Here is a 17698-nt window from a genome sequence, read left to right as displayed (position 1 = left end):
TGTAACATTTTAAAAATATTTTTATTTGCCTTCAAATATTATAATTTATTAAATTTTGATGAGCTCGAGTCAGTTTAAAAAATTGAAACACAGTTTAAATGTTTGTATTTCTAATTTTATTTGGTCGATATTTCGATCTCATTCTGAGATCATCTTCAGGAAACATTTTTTGTAATTTTCAATATCGAAAAAGTGGGCGTGGTCGTAGTCGGATTTCGGCCATTTTTACACCAATGCAAAGTGAGTTCAGATAAGTACGTAAACTGAGTTTAATAGAGATATATCGATTGTTGCTCAAGTTATCGTGTTAACGGCCTAGCGGAAGGACAGACGGTCGACTGTGTATAAAAACTGGGCGTGGCTTCAACCGATTTCGCCCTTTTTCACAGAAAACAGTTATCGTTCTATAATCTAAACCCCTACCAAATTTCACAAGGTTTGATAAATTTTTGTTCGACTTATGGCATTAAAAGTACCCTAGACAAATTAAATGAAAAAGGGCGACGCCCATTTTAAAATTTTCCTTTATTTTTGTATTTTATTGCACTATATCATTACTGGAGTCGAATGTTGACATAATTTACTTATATACTGTAAAGCTATTAAATTTTTTGTTAAAATTTGACTTAAAATTTTTTTTTTAAAGTAGGCGTGGTCGTTCTCCGATTTTGCTAATCTTTATTAAGCATACATATAGTAATAGGAGTAACATTCCTGCCAAATTTCATAATGATATCTTCAACGGCTGCCAAATTACAGCTTGCAAAACTTTTAAATTACTTTCTTTTAAAAGTGGGCGGTGCCACGCCCGTTGTCCCAAATTTGACTAATTTTCTATTCTGCGTCATAAGTTCAACTCACCTACCAAGTTTCATCGCTTTATCCGTCTTTGGTAATGAATTATCGCACTTTTTCGGTTTTTCGAAATTTTCGATATCGAAAAAGTGGGCGTGGTTATAGTCCGATATCGTTCATTTTAAATAGCGATCTGAGACGAGTGCCCAGGAACCTACATACCAAATTTCATCAAGATACCTCAAAATTTACTCAAGTTATCGTGTTAACGGACAGACGGACGGACGGACATGGCTATCTCGATTCCTTTATACCTGTAAACCAACCGTTATCCAATCAAAGTTAATACACTCTGTGAGCTCTGCTCAACTGAGTATAAAAAAGGCTCAATAAAAGTTTTTAATTCTAAGAAAAAAAGCTAAAAGTTTAAGGCAACTTTCAATGCCTTTTATCAGATCGAGAGTGGAATAGGGATTAAGAGTGCAAGTGGGAATGAGCTTGGAAGAGAGAGGGAGAATTAGAATGTGAAGGGGTGGAGATAAAGGTCATAAGGAAAGGACAGAAAGAAAGAAGATGGAAAGAGTGATAGAGGGAGGGGAAGTCCACTTTCCAAATAAAGGGCAGGACAATGTCTGCCGGGTTAGCTAGTTTGCTATAAAATAATTAACTATGTAAACCGATGGGGGGGTTTAAAATTTAGACTCAAAATTGATTTAAATAATTCGACGCTTTAAATTTTTTCCAACATTATTTAAAAGGGATTAGAAAAGGGGCAAATGAACTTGGGAAACGAGCAAATTAATTTGAGAAAAAGGCAAATGTATTTGAGAAATGGACATGTGAAATTCAGAAAAGGGCAAATGAAATTGAGAAAACGTTTTTCTTTCAATTTGTTCTGAAATACATTTGCCCATTTTTCAACAACATTTGCCCGTTTCTCAAATTTAGTTGCTAAAGGTCTAGAATAGAAACGTCAAAGTGCTTAGAAACACATTTTTTTTTGATATTCAAATTATTAAGAAACATGCTGTCAAATTAGGCTATGTACATATATTTCTACAAAGCATGTATCAATAATTGCTTTATTCGTAAATAAAACAACTATAGGTGGATAGCTTAAAGCTTCCATTACTCATACTTAGCATAGACTTGATTTGACTTGGCTTGACTTAGCAACTTAGCCAAGTAGCAACTTAGTATAGCCAAGAATACTTCACGTAGCACATGCGACCTGTATTGCACCTGAGTTTTTACAAAATTTAAAGAAAAACGAAAAAAAAAAACGTACATATTTGCTCTCAAATAAATGCCTACATTTTCAAATACACATCAAAATAAAGTTCAAAAGCATAAATGGCATCCAAAAGTGCCGACGCCACTAAGAGTTTACGTAGAAAATTAACAGGCTAGAAGCCAGCCCAGTTTAGTTTTTCTAAGTGTGGGGTCTCAGTTACATACAAAGGTCATTAAACAGGACCGTTAGCGACAGTACTGAGGTTAAGTCAAGTCTATGCTAAGTATGAGTAACGGACGCTTAAGTTTATACATATGCACAATTATTAAGTGTGAAATATTCAAATATCAATTCGATTGTCTTTCAACAGGTGTTCAAATATTTTCTTAAAGTCTAATATTTCATACATTAGGGTTGTTCTTAAGTATAAGGGGCAATTTTTAAACGAAGTATATTGAAATCATAAAACGGGTTTTTATTCAGTTAATAGGGGGACTTATTTAACCTTATAAAAAATGACGTATAAACTGTGTAAACGTATAAATTTTTGTAGTCCGTAAACGAACTGTCAAATTTTGTATGAAAAATCATTTGCATAATTTGTATAAATTTACGCGCACATCTCGGTAAACGCGGTAAACTGAAAAGAATGCAACCTTGCATTTTCATCAAAAACATCTCCAACATCTCACTTACAAGAATATCTTAGTAAAAACTTTTTAGTTTTGATTTTTCACTTAATCTTGGAATTTTTTAATTTGTATAGGTAACAATCAAACATTTTTTGTTGCAATAATACAGCTGATCGACAATTAAGTTTATCAAAAATATTACTAGGTGTGTGTAAATGGATATAATTTAACACCTTATAAATTTATTTGCTTTAATGAGTCCCCTAATATTTCACCTTCACTAATTCAGATTGATGTGTGAATTGAAACGGCGGCCGCCGTGGTGTGATGGTAGCGTTCTGCGCCTATCACAGCGAAGATCCTGCGTTCACGCCACGGTCAAAGCAACATCAAACTTTGAGGAACAAGTTTTATCAATTAGAAGAAAATTTTCCTAAGCGGGGTCGCCCCTCGGCAGTGTTTGGCAAGCACTCCGAATGTATTTCCGCTGTGAAAAGCTCTCAGTGAAAACTCATCTACGCTGCAGATACCGTTCGGAGTCGTCATAAAACAAGTAGGTCCCCTCCCGCCAATTTGTAGGAAAAATTAAAAGGCGCACGACGCAAATTGGAAGAGAAGCTCGGCCTAAAATCTCTTTGGAGGTTATCGCGCCTTACATTTATTTATTTTAATTGAAACCCGTAGAAATTTTTAATAATGGGCGTGGCAGCGTCTGCTTCTGATTAAATAAATTTTAAAAATAATATTGGTCATAAATGAAATACCTCTAAGGTGTCATACCAGCACAAGGTTACTCGTTATGGGCTATATGTCTGTGAAGAATGGAAGAAATTGTATAAAGACCACACCCACTTTTATATAACGGTTTGGAAAAGGATCGTAGGCGCATAAAATAAACCACATGAAATGTTATTTTTGAAATTTTTCTACCAATTAACTTTTGGCATTTTGAGATTCTTAATTTCTGAAATGGTTCGAATAACACTGAGCAAAATCAGTTAATAACCACGCCCGCTTTTGGGAGAAGTTGATGTGAAAAAACTGAATCTAAATTAACTGCTCGCAGCTCACAGCTGAGTATATATAGTGTTCACGTACACCTCAACTTAGATTGCCTTATTTGTTTCATATGAAAATATATGTCAACATTAATGAGTATTTGATGTGTATCAATTAGAATATTTAATTATCAACAAATAATTAGATTGTGAATGTAGGTGTTAAGGTTTATACAGATTAAATAGCTACTGGTGGATGCACATTTATCAATGACAGACAACTTTTTATTTTGCAATGTATGTACATATGTTAATCACTTAAGTGGAACATCACCCCAGCTAAGTTATCGGTTTAACTATGCACTATCGCAGCAATATTTTAAAAATGGTTTTAAGGATTTTTCCGATTTTTTTTTTCGGAATTAGCCCTTTTTTGAAATCGGTTGAAGAGCGCTCTGTCTAAGAATTGCATTCAAAAAGCAGTACCTGATCATAAATGCAATACTTTTTCAGCTGGAAAATTCTGAGGTAGCACGCTTTTAATACAAACTGTGAGGTATGACGCTTTTAATTGAGCCCAAGGCGTACTCCTTGTATTCCGATATATTTTCTATATTCATAACCATTTTAGCAGTGTCCACGTACCTGTCTTTGGTGTATGTGTGCTGTTGTCCATCTTTTTTAAATATACTTCTATACGGCACTCAGGGGTTTTGGGAAGGAAAGATCTAAAGCCGACGGCCTGTAGTCTTTGGGGAATATATGGCTGATGTTTACCATTTTTTATAGGAAAATGCCGGGAGTACGTATGTAGTTCAGTCTTATGCGCCCATCAAATATTGAATTCAAGCATTTTTCGATCGATTTACCAGCAGCATGGTAGGATATAATCCAGCTGGACTTGGCGCTACAAACTTTTAAACGGATTTTAGCGCCCATAAAACTTTAGTGATGGTCACCAATCCCGAAACTTTTCGTTCCGTATTCGCAATGTAGTTATTGTCTCCTAGCTACAGAAATACCTTGAAGCACTCGTCACCTTTACTTGACCACTTTCCCTTCTCCTTTTTTATCAGTTAACTGAAGGATATTTCAGATAGCTTTATTTAATATATTCCAAGTAAATCAATAATTCTGAAAATTTTGTGGAACAAATAGCAAACCAGCAAAACAGCAGGCTTTTGTTTAAAATTTTTGCATTTAATTGACATTCGATATTTAAGTAGACATGGAGAAACGGGAGTTTCGATAACTTGTAGATAAGTGAAGTAGAAGATGGCAAAAACGGCCCTTAGTCTGAATTTTACGGTCTAGTTCTTAAAATTTTAAAGGATTAACAACATTCAACAGTGGCACCCTCTTTAAATTGCCCAAATTTTCTATCTTAAAATTCTTGGACTTCGGTTTATTTTGTTGTCCCGGGGTTTTTTACACAGTCAACAACTGCTTCATCGTTCATCTTTTCGGAGATATGTAAATGGAGCGTTGAAGCGGAGTCATTGGTGCCGTTTGTCGCATCGCTGTAGTCGTAATCCTAACGTAACCCTATACGATACATTGTTATCGATTAATGGTGCTTTAACCTAAAAATCGTGAAAATTTCGTAAAAATTAAGAAAACGCGAAAAATTACAAACATATTCCACAAAAAATAAGTCTAGTCATAACGTATCCAAAACAATGAATAAAATCTACAAAAATTATTAAATTCACCAACTCAAATATTTTTAGGTTATGGATATGGCGAAAAAACAAAAACCAATTGGTTGGCTACGATACGGTTACGACCTTAACGTTACGATATGGCACCAATAACCGAATACATTGATTTCCATAAGGTTGAACGAATCAGCTGTTATAAGGTTACCGATTCGGTTACCGACAACGCACCAATGTCTGCAGCTTTAAGCTGATTTAGAACAACAACTTCGTCTATGTTCCCTTCCACTATTTCTCAAATTTTTCTGCTTTGCAGTTTTTGAGTTACATTATACTTCGATATTAATAGGTGCGTGCGGTTATGGAACTATGACATTTACGCATCTTAAAACTAGTATATTCTAGGGGCCGTTTTCAGAAGAAAAGGTTGAATGTAACTTAACTTTATTTGGGGATTGTTATTTAGATTAGGTTGAACTGGCCAGTCAATAAAGTCCTCATATAGACTAAATGTGGCCATAGTGTTACCAGATTTTTTTTGACAACCAAACGGAATAACCCGAATCAGGTGCCAGGACTAATGTTATAGAATAGCTCCGTCCACTTGGAAAATACCAGAAGTTTTCTAGGGCATAGCTTAATTACTGCCTCGAGATTTGGCAATTCCGCTGCCCATAATAGCTGGAGCCTTGACCTGGCGAGCAGAGGACACGGAATATTTGAATGCTACTTAATATTCTTCTACATTGTTCATTATCTTAATTTAAATACGAAAAACACTTGGCAGCACTTATAAAACCATAATTAAGCGGGAGTCATTGGTAACGTAATCAGCTGTTTATCGTTACGACGGTTAACCAAAAACCAATTGGTTGGCTACGATACGGTTACGACCTTAGCGGCACCAATAATCGATTGCATTGATTTCCATAAGGTTGGTCGAATCAGCTGTTATAAGGTTACCGATACTGTTACCGATAAAGCACCAATGTCTGCAGCTTTAGGCTCCCTTGTTCTTCTTGTTGTAGCGATAAAGACACTCCCCGAAGGCCTTGGGGGGAAAATTATGTCAAAAAGCTGCAAATAAATTTAAAACCTATTTTATTTTGACTATGACTATGCGCCATTATCTCAAAGTTGACTAGAGTTTAACCCTGCCACTTCGACCGCTTAAGCTGAAATGGGCAGTAAAATTTTATGTAATCGAACAAAGTTTCAAAGTTATACTCTTGTCAACTTTAAATGGAGTTTAAACTCGCACTGAAAGATCGGTTCTAAGGGCCTCATTCTCTATTACGAAACGAACGTTCGTGTCGCCTCAGAGATGACAAGCTAGTGTTATTGCACTATGCAAGGCGAATCTATACTAGGTGGTGGCAAAGCGAATTCAATCAATTCGCCGTAAAGTAGAATGTCAAGTCCAAAGAAAATTTTCATTGATTTCGATTAACTGACATGTTGCAGTACAAGGCGTTGTACGGAAAATTATCAAGAAGAAGCAATCAGCTGATGGAATAACACCACCTGTAATGAATTCGCCTTGGCACTATGTTAAGCGATGCCAACATTTCATTTTACAATTACTTTCGCCTTCCTGTTTGAAATAAAGCAAGGCGAATTCAGTACCAGGTGTTGTAATAATACCAATAGCTGATTGCTTCTTCTTGATTATTTTCCATACAGCGCCTTGTACTTTAATATGTCAGTTAATCGAAATCAATGCAAATTTTCTTTTGACTTAACACTCTTCTGCACGGCGAATTGGTTGAATTCTGTTAGTTGGTATGGATTCGCCTTGAAATAAAGTAAGAAACGTAAAGGACGAACGAGAATACCATTGCTAGACGAAATCCTTTGGAGGCGAATCGTGAGTGAACAAGTGAAAAATCTCTATTCCTCCATTGCCATACCTACCTGTCAAATAATAGCTGACAGGGAGAATGGTTGTCGCGAATGGTCAGAGAATGGAAGTAAGGTTTGTTTTTTGCTCGCCGTTATTAAATTGAAGTGCCATGCATCGCCCATTTGTGTTTCAAATCAGCTTTTCTTTTAATTCTGTATACAGAAAGTCAGACTAATTATTGACTTTAATTTCTAAAATCTAGCTATTAAATAAGATATGAGCAGCAAGAATTTTAAAATATGTAAATAATGTAATATACCAGTCGTTTACAAAAATGTTTGAAAAACACTTTTGGAAAATAATGTAAGTAATCGAACAGAGATTGAACAGGTGATCGGGGCTGTTTACTATTGTGAACGTTTTTTTCAAACATTCGCCACTTGTGTGAATTCACAATGGTCTGAGCTATAGTTCGCAATACAGAATTAAGCCCTAAGTATAATAAATTAAGAAGATTTTGTTTATGCGAATTTAGAGCACGGTTGCATTTTCTTTCTACTATTTTTAATTATTAGATTTTTCTACTGATATACAAAGTTTTTAATGAATATGTATCTAATGCCATTATTTCACTCTCCCTCTTTTTTTCTCCACCTTTACAGTGGCGTCGTGACATACAAATGGTGCGCGATCTAAACGTACACGTCTATCGCTTCTCGATCTCCTGGACGCGCATCATGCCCAGCGGCCATATGAATGAGGTGAATAGCGAAGGTATACGTCATTACAGCGACATCATCAACGAATTGTTACACTATAATATAACACCAATGGTCACCATCTATCATTGGGATTTACCACAACGCATACAAGAATTAGGCGGTTGGACAAATCCAGAAATTATACCCATATTCCTCGATTATGCTAAATTACTCTTCGATTTATATGGTGATCGTGTCAAAATTTGGACTACCATCAATGAACCGTGGCATATATGCGAATTTGGTTATGGTGTTGATTATATGGCACCCGCTTACGCTTATCCTGGTATTCCTAGTTATATGTGTGCTCATAATTTGTTGAAAGCTCATGCTGAAGCTGTGCAATTGTATCGTGAAAAATATCAATCATTGCAAGGTGGTAAAATTGGTATTACAATGGATTCGTCATGGATGGAACCTAAAACCGATTCGGAAGAAGATCGTGCTGCATCAGAACGTGCTATGCAATTCTATTTGGGTTGGTATGCCCATCCGATTTTCTCGAAAAGTGGCAATTATCCACCAATTATGATTGATCGCATACGTAATTTGAGTAAAGAGCAAGGTTTTACGCGTACACGCTTGCCGGAGTTTACACCGGAGGAAATTCGTATGATACGCGGTTCGTCCGATTTCTTTGGTATTAACTCGTATACTACGAAGCGTGTAACACGTAATGATCATAATAATAGTGGTAATTTCCCGGTACCATCGTTTAGTCACGATATGGGCGTTATTGAGGATATGGATCCTAACTGGACGGGATCGGGTTCCGTGTGGTTAAAGGTGAGTGAAAAAAATTTTTGAAATAAATTTTTAATATTTAAACGATACATTTATAACACAAACTTCAAATTCAGCCAGGGTTCTGTCAAACCCTTTCCATGTTTGCAACATCAACTCATTTGTTAACAGATGTAGTAGCCTTCAAGTAGCGCCCGAGCAGGGACACTTAAAAGATCATAGGTCCTCAACATTAAAAAGAGTTAATGGGTTTATTCGCTCCGAAGTAACACACGTTAAATTTTTTTACTAAACTAAAATTTATTAATAGAATTTAAATAACAGATTGGTATTGCGTTTTATGACGGCATGCAAATGTGTTTACGTTGCGGCTCGTGTATTAAACGAACGTGACAATATTGGGGCTGGGCGGTGGGTGCTGGAATTAATAAAAATTTGTTTGCATTTTTTTTTCTTATCTTAATTTAATATACAACAAATTTAATTTAAAATATGCAAAAATTAAAGGCATACAGAAAAAATAATAAAAGCGCACCAGTATTGAAGTTTGCTGGCTAAAAATATCACTTAATTAGCTTGTTCGAAAAAGGAATGACTGATCATTTCTAGATTATGCCACATTTTTCAAAACTCGTTTTTTACGCCGATTTAGTTAATTACCTAAAAGTAAAGGTTTTTTAATCGAATTTTTCTATTTTGAATAAATTATGAATGGAAGCAAATTATGCGGAGTTTTTTTAGCACCATCCCAATTATGTGTTTGCATGCAAATGCTGGATTCGACTAGCTAATACCTTTCAGCTTTACTGCCCTGCCCGATGCTTTCGAAACTGGTTAAAGAAAACCTGATTTCTTTTAGAGTTTCATCATAGTACTTGTGGTATAAAAATTGTGTTAACATGTGATGTTAAAAGGTGAAAGGCATATTCCATTCCACTGAATTACGAGGCACATGTACGTCAAACTAGCGGCTGAACTGAACTTCTTCAAGTATCGGACAGCTTGATGATACGCTCAATGCAAGAACACTTAGGCCAGTTTTATCATATGTCAGTGCGGCATAACTTTTCCGAAGTTTGAAATAACCGTTCACTCCAGATATTTCTAAGGAACAACGTGAGCAGCGACAGGCTTCGTCTCAGTGAGAGCGCCTCTCATGACTGAACAGTCATAGAAATAAGGCTCAAATCGTAGTTCTCACTCACCCTCTTCGAAAATAGCAATTACAAACTCAATCATGCTCGTCAGCATGATAGCGAACGAGACGTAGTCAGTCCGTCATGGCGATTTCTTTGAAGCTGTCGCTACGACTCATAAAAAACTGGTTTATGAATAGTCGCCAACTCCACTTTGTAGTGAGATTGTGATAACGAATAAAGCAGTTCCGGGCAGCCGCTGTGATGTGGTGGAAACGTACCACGCCTACCAAACCGAAGGTCCCGCGTTGAAGGCCCAGGAAAAACAACATTAAAATATTTAGAAAACGTGTTTTTTTTGTCAATTTAGAAACAATATTACGCAGCGGGATCGCCTAAACTTGTCTTCATATTTTTTTATAAATATTCAGTATTTCTCCCTTTCGGTCTTCTGCTTATTCGCCATCCATTTTCTTTCATTCCCTCTCTTTCTCCTTTCCCTATCTCTTTAACTTCCACCATAATTTTTTATTGCCCTTCTGCTCATTCCATCTCCGTCTTCCTTTACCTCATTTTGCTTTCGGTCTTCTTATCTTCCTCTTCCAATACCACCAATCCTTTACATTACTCTCTTTATTTTTGATTTTCACCCTCACAATTTCCTTTAGATACGCTTTCTATTCTTCTTTTTTTAATCATTTGTCTTTAATTTTACGTTATTTTCCCTCTTATCCCTTATTTTACAATTTACTTTGGAAACTGTCCAGGGTCATAGCGAGAAATATAAATTCCAAGGACAACAGTTATAAAACCATAGAAGTGTGCGACGTAGATAGGGACCACGAATGCCTTAAATCAAGGGGGGGAGGGGGCAAGAGGAGAACTAAGAAGGTGTTGCAGGAGGACAAAAAGCTCAATGATGCTGCTGGTCCTACAAATAAAACTTTTAACACGGTGGAATCGAGCTCCAGAATCCAAGGCTCTCTTGGATGCAGGCGGGTCCCTTTTAGGTTACATACTTCAAAGTAGTTTCCAAATAGCCAATAGAGGCAATTATCTTACATATATACATATATTGTGCCAACATCAATTAATGTGCTTTATATCACATTAAGTTCCGAGGCCATCACTCTTAGACCAACATCCTACTAACGGACTAGACGAAATGTCAAAAAAATTTTGTTTGGGAATCTTGGGTTACTATTGCATTAGGGTTGGAGGAATCCCACAACAACTTACCCAGGCGTTATTAAATACTGTAACGAATTCTGGGGATTTCTGATTTTTTTGCACCTTCTGCTAACTTTCGAATCGTTAAATTGTTAAATAAATCACTCCAATATTCAGTATTGCAAACTGGTCTTTATTTAGATTACTTTGGGATAATTAGTTATTACTCAGCTTGCGCTGCTTTTATACTCTCGGTTTCCTGGTTCACCCATTTGTCCTATGTTATTGTAATTTCACGAACAGTTGTAGCTCATGCTTGGTTACCAGCTATTTACGTGTATATTTGCAGTTCATAGCCATATGCGTTTATGTGTGAGTAACTACTTCGGCTGCTGACTACATGTGTGGGTGTGTGAGATAGCCTGCAAAAAATGCGATTAGTCTAGGATAGTCTAGTGGCAAAGGAGTATGCGACCAATGCCAATTCTGAGCTCTTTGTATGAGTTGAACTGTTCCTTTTTGTTTGAGCATGTCCTATGTAGAGACTAATTGTATCCATTTCGTGGCAGAAACACAATCGAAGGGTTTGCAAAGCCACAAAATCTATTTGAAGTAAGTTGTTCCGTCCGCTTTTCAAAATGGATTAAAGAATGTTCTCCGAAAATTTAAACCTAACTCTTTCTGGAAGTTTGAGCGCATAGTAATGTTTTCTTCTGTTGGCGGCAACTTCTTAAAACGGGGTGTCTATTATCAAAGTTCATATAAGAATTTGGGTGTGTTCGATCTGCAGTTGTTGCAGCAGTGTTACTTTTTATGACAGAGCATAACGTTCTTCGGCAAAGTTTAATCAGCTATTTCAACGTCACGCGGTCGTTGCACAAAATTTTGACAATCTATTGATCATCTCTAGCAAATCAAACGCAACAAAAAATGTTCACTGCGCTATTGCATCACGTTATTAGCTTGAGTATCTATCTATTAAATAGCACTTTAGCAATACTGCTGTTATTATTTGGCGCCTTGAACACACCCTTCATTGCTCTTGACTATCTATCTTACAACAAGAACGGAAAATCAATGACGCACTTTTTGGAGCTTGGCCAAAACTGGCCAATCCGTCAGGCGCCAAACCAAAATGAGTTTTTCCAATAAAAATGTACAACTGAGCAAGCCAATCTTTATAAATTCAATTGAGCTAACAGTATTAGCCATTTCTGGGAGAATCTTGTATAACACAATGGCGGGCAATGTGTTAATGTTCAAGGTTAACACCAAATTAATCAAAAACGGAAAAGTTCTTGTGGTAGCACTAAGTATGGCTAAGTCTCAACGTGAAGTGCGCACGTTTAGTATTTACCGTTAGCAATTAAAGCCACTTAAGGAGTGAAATACCAGCTAATCACAGTTTTCACCCAAAAAGGTGTAACATTCTTGTCCGTTTTTTTTTTTTTTTTGCAGATTTTATGCGTACCAGAACTTGTTTTCTAAATTCGTACCGATTCGGTCGAGAATGGGCGGACAAAAGAGGAATAAAAATAAATGCATTTATATGTATGTAAAAAGGCAAACAAGTCATTCAATTTGTGTTACAACACACCTTGGGGTATAAATTTAGTGCTTTTTTTATTGCCTTCAAATATTTGCTACACAGCGCAGGGCGCAGGGTTGTTTGTTGATAATCATTTGCTTCCTTATTTTGATTAATGGAAAGTTGACTGGTATGTGGTATAATGTGGAAACTCTCCAAAGGGAGCTCCTTATGCAGGCAGTTTATTTTCTTTGTTTGGCCAAAGTATTTTTTGCATAAAAGATAAAAAGCAAACAGGGATGCTTTCGAGAGGTTAACGAACTTTGAGTAAAGTAGGTTTGAAGCTGCTCAAGAGAAAGAATGACGGGTTGGATTGAAGAGGGTTATAGAGAAGTATAAGTAGATGTAAATTTGGAAGTAGAGATAGATATAGAGGTAGAGGCAGAGGTAGAGGAAGAGATAGAGGTAGAGATAGACGAAGAAGTAGAGTTGAGGAAGAGGTAGGAGTAAAATAAGTTGTGCTAGAGAAGTAGAGGTAGCTTTACCTACCTGATTGGTAGCTGCTTTAGCGACATAGTACTCCTGTTTCATAAGAATGAGGGACAAAGAAAGCATATTATCACTGGCGACGTCGCTCGGGGACCTGTTCTAGGACCAACGCTGTATAGTGCGATGTATGACGGTGTGCTACATTTCGGAGGCACGCAAATTTGTCGGCTACGTGGATGATAATGTCGTCGTAGCATTTGTCAAGATATTTAATTTGCTCCAAGTATTATGCAATGCCGCCTAAAAAAAAGGAATGGCTTACGAATATAAGGCTGAAGATGGCTCGCAATAAGAAAATAGTCGTGTTGGTGAGCTCAAAGCAGCCTTTGGTTGAGTTTTTCTAACCAGCCGATATTATCAAATAAATTCAAAGCCTTATTTGAAATATTTAGGAGTAAATATTGACCCAAAACTGGCTTTTAAAGAGCACTTCAGGGCGGTGGGAAGGAAAATTTCTGACATTAGCGGAACCCTTATGCGAATAATGTCTAACGTCGGCCATCCAAGCGAAGCTACCCGTAAGCCAATGTAAAAAGCTCGATAATATTATACGCAGCATCAGCGTGCCACCGATCGAAACTGACCGACGAAAAAGATATACTAGCAGCCTACCTGCTAACATATAGCAAAGTGCTTAGTGGACGGTTTCCGACGACGCGATCCTTGTTTCATCTCGGAAAATGGCAGTAGATCTACTATCAAGTGAAATGGCCGATTTGTAGGAAATTAAAAACGAGCGACCATCTGAAGATGTCAAAAAAGACCACGTTTAATAGTTAAGTAGCAAGAACTATGAGAGGAATGGAATAAAGAAAAGGAAAAAAGTAGTGGAAGAAATGAAGGTAGTGAAATTGCTAGAAAGACGGAGAAAGGAGACTTCTTGGTATAGAATCAAGCCAATGTTTGGGCTGAAAAGTTTCTATCCGGTCTGGTAGTAACTACTTATTATAAACCCAAAATTGTGGAGGAAGACCGCGTTTGCAAAGCCTGAAAGTTATAAATGCACGTGAGGCAAGTGAGACGGGACAGGCGCAGCAGTATAAGGAGTAGGAGAAGTATAAACGTAAGGAGGGGATAATAGGGAACTAGAACAAGAACGATAATTATAAGGAGTAAAAGAAGGATACTTAGAAGGAAGGGGAGCAGAAGAAGCAATTCTACAAGTAGAAGAAGAAGCACCGCTACAAGAAGAAGAATAATGAGATGAAGAAGAAGATGAGAAATGAGGAGCGAATTGAGAATAAAATAAGAAAAACAGGATGCGCAAAAATACGTAGTAGGAGAGAATTTAAAGGTAGGGGAAGAAAGAGAGCAAGAACGAGGATAGGAGTATAAGCAGGAGAATTATATGAGTATGAGAAGTAGGAGAACAAAAATAGTAAAAAGAATAAAGGCGAGAAGAGTAATAATAACTTGAAAAGTAAGAAACAGAACAGTAATACGAGAAACAAAGAGTAACAGAAGGATACAGTGAACAAAACCGTGAAGGAGAGGAGGAGGATGACGAGACGGAAAAGTCCAGGTATAAGAATAAGAAGGGGAGTTCTTCACGGAGAACTAGAAGATAAAACAAAAAGAGGTAGAGAAAAAAAGGACAGAAGATGAAAAAGGAAAATTAGCAAAGGAGTGGGAAGGGCAAGGAGGACTTTAGGCGTTTGTCTCAACTTCGTAAAACATTATACTGGACGTAGTACATGAATAAAAAGTTTGTGACTTCATGATGCAGAATATTAGGTATACAGCGAGAAAGGACCGAAAGGAGAACTTAGACAGTGGTAGAGAATTCTAGTCTTACAGACTTTAAATGGAAACAGGGACTGCCGGAGGTCTATGCTATGCTAAAGTGAGAGCAGCTGAAATATTTCGCTACAGAAATCTTAAAGAGCCATTTAATAGTTGTTGGAAACCAGACATCCGAATGTCTCCCTTTTCCAAGTCTCCGTGAGCAGCAATATTGAAAAGACTAAATTTGGTGGTTAGAAAGTCCGGGCAGATAGCGAAATATATATAAAAGTAGGGGAAAGCTGCGCCCGACCAGCCAAGGGTCATCATCTGGGAAGGATCGAAGTATATAATGTAAGGGCAAAGAGCTTGCTGTGTGGACCAACCGGGATTATGGTAAGGTTTTAAGGAACTTATGCTGGCCCTGTATAGGAAAAGAGCAAGATGCATTCTCCCAATGAAAAGAAATATACAGTACAAGAATGGTTTTTTAAAAGTTTGGAATAGGTAAGGTATGTGGATCTTTTACTCATACTTAATTTTATATAAAAAATCAAGTAAAAGTATTTGGCTAGAGGAATGTTCCACTATTTCTATATCAGCGAGGGCATCCACAATGGATAAAAATGTCTACGAGTGAGAGAGTGGGAAGTTCCATACATGCCTTGTCAATCTAACCTGACCTTGGCTATTCTTTATTTATCTGTGTGTCAGTGTTATTTGGTGAAACTTAGATAAAATGTTTTTATTTTTCCTCAAATTTCAGGTCGTTCCTAAAGGCATGTACAATTTACTCATGTGGATCATGAGAGAATATGACAATCCGCCAATAATTGTGACAGAAAATGGCGTGAGTGATAAGGGCGGCCTTGCCGATTATGGACGAGTGGACTATATCAACTCCTACTTATCTGGTGAGTAGAAAGTTTGAAAATGTCGAAAGTTAGACTCACATATTGGAACATACTTTTAATTTAAGTCCATTGCTTTTTTTTTGCAGCTGTATTGGACGCCATCGAAGATGGAGCCAATGTACAGGGGTATACTTATTGGAGTTTGATGGACAGCTTTGAATGGAAAGCTGGCTATGCGTAAGTTCTCATTTGAAAAAAAAAAAAATAATAATCAATACAAATTTACATTAACTATTAAAGAAAAAATATTTAGGATATTTTCACAAGGTCTCCTATTCGTCTTATGTGCTATGTTTTAATCAAATTTTATGGAAACAACTTAACAATAAGACTTTAAAACGAATACGACATTTTTGTGAATTGCCTAATTGTTTTAAATATTAGTTCGAAATTAATTTAAATATTTTCGTCTTCTTTTTTTTTCTACAATTTTATAGTGAAAAATTCGGCCTATATCACGTCGATTTCAATCATCCGAATCGCACGCGTACACCAAAAATTGCTGCTCGAGTTTATGCGAAAATTTGCCAAACAAATACCATCGATTGGAGTCATAGACCAATTTTGGATGATAGTCAAATCAAAGCGTTAGCACAATTGCCCGAATTTGATGATAATTCTAAATCGAGTGGGAATTCCTTAAACAGCATATTGACTAGTCACAGTTGGCATTCCTTAACAACAACATTATTGTTTTTATTTGTTAATTATTTATTACGAATTTAAGTTATTATCATTGTAGTTGTTAGTGTTTGCCACTTTATGTGTTTTGTAAATATGTTTTGTATGTAATATTTAAATTAAATAACAGAGGACTAAAGTATTATATGATTTAATTAATATAAATAAAGTTTGTATATTAAGTTTTAAATTTTGTTGGGTTTTAATTTTGTTGGGTTTTAATTTTTTAAGAATTGTTTGCTGTTCTCATAAAAATGTAATTGGCCGGGTGGATGATTTAGATGATACTTATTTGTCACTAATGGAAAAAAATATCAGGTAAGTGCGAAGTATCTGTTGTATATGTGGAGAGGTCTATGAATAACTTCATCGAAATCCTCCGAACTTGCTTCCAGTAAGATCTGCAATAGATACTAAGGAAAATGCCACACACTTTTTTTGGCAGACATCAAGCGCAAAATGACCCTGAATGGTCGGCAAAAGAGTTCCTAAATAAACTTGCGAACAATTTCAAATGGTTCCGAAATATTTCCTTTATGATCCTTGCAATAGTCCTGAAACTAATTCACTCTATAACAACTCCATGCTCCAAATTATTCCAAAAACAATCTCTAAATCATACCAGAATCATCCCTTAAAACCAGGGACGGAACGTAATAATTTTTTTTTTTGGAGTCGAAAAAGTCCGGGTCAAAAAATTGTTCTAGGTGAAAATGTTTGAGTTCTCAGGTATCCCTATAGTAATATCATGTCGAGTCATGCATCCTTCTTATATTTCCAACTTTTTCCATAAAAGTCCACATATAAAAGTAAAATTTGTATTTTTATTTTTTGAGCCCGATAGAACTAGTTAAACTCGGACTTTTAAAAATAAAAGTCCGGAAATAAAAGTCAAATCCGGACTTTTATTTTTTAAGGCCAAAATAAAAGTCCGGCTTGATAACAAAGAAATGGCTTATCAGAAATAAAAATTTTTTTTAAATTTTGGCCTTAAAAAATAAAAGTCCGCACTTAACTTTTATTTCCGCACTTTTATATCTAAAAGTCCGATGTAATTAATTATATCGGACTCAGGTAATAAAAATTGGAAAATAATTTTTATCTTGATCCAAATATATTAAAAGTCCACAATTAATAGTTTTGCAAGGAATTATATTATAAAAGGAATAATAGTTTCCGTCCCTGCTTAAAAGAGTTTGGAAATAATCCCGAAATGAAATAATTTCGAAATAACCCTCACAACGATTTGAGCAGAAACAAAAAAAAAATTCTCGAAATAATGGCATGAGGCAGTCCCGAAGTTATATAGAAATGGTCATGAAATAGTTCCGCA

The 17698-nt window shown here is 36.2% G+C and overlaps 1 protein-coding gene across 1 annotated transcript in view; it reads left to right on the top strand.

Annotated features, from left to right (window-relative positions):
* LOC137253276 (myrosinase 1) overlaps nucleotides 1-16555 on the top strand; it is a 47941-nt gene extending 31386 nt beyond the window's left edge. Inside the window, exons 3-6 of the mRNA XM_067789910.1 lie at nucleotides 7823-8707; nucleotides 15537-15684; nucleotides 15771-15861; nucleotides 16122-16555. Of these exons, the coding sequence (XP_067646011.1) occupies nucleotides 7823-8707; nucleotides 15537-15684; nucleotides 15771-15861; nucleotides 16122-16410 (1413 nt within the window). The 3' untranslated portion in view covers nucleotides 16411-16555. The remainder of the gene's footprint in view (nucleotides 1-7822; nucleotides 8708-15536; nucleotides 15685-15770; nucleotides 15862-16121) is intronic.
* The last annotated feature ends 1143 nt before the right edge of the window (nucleotides 16556-17698 follow it).

This window comes from Eurosta solidaginis, chromosome 5 (assembly GCF_040869045.1).
Source record: "Eurosta solidaginis isolate ZX-2024a chromosome 5, ASM4086904v1, whole genome shotgun sequence".
In the NCBI taxonomy this organism is placed as follows: Eukaryota; Metazoa; Arthropoda; class Insecta; order Diptera; family Tephritidae; genus Eurosta; species Eurosta solidaginis.
This window is presented reverse-complemented; position numbering and strand designations above follow the sequence as displayed.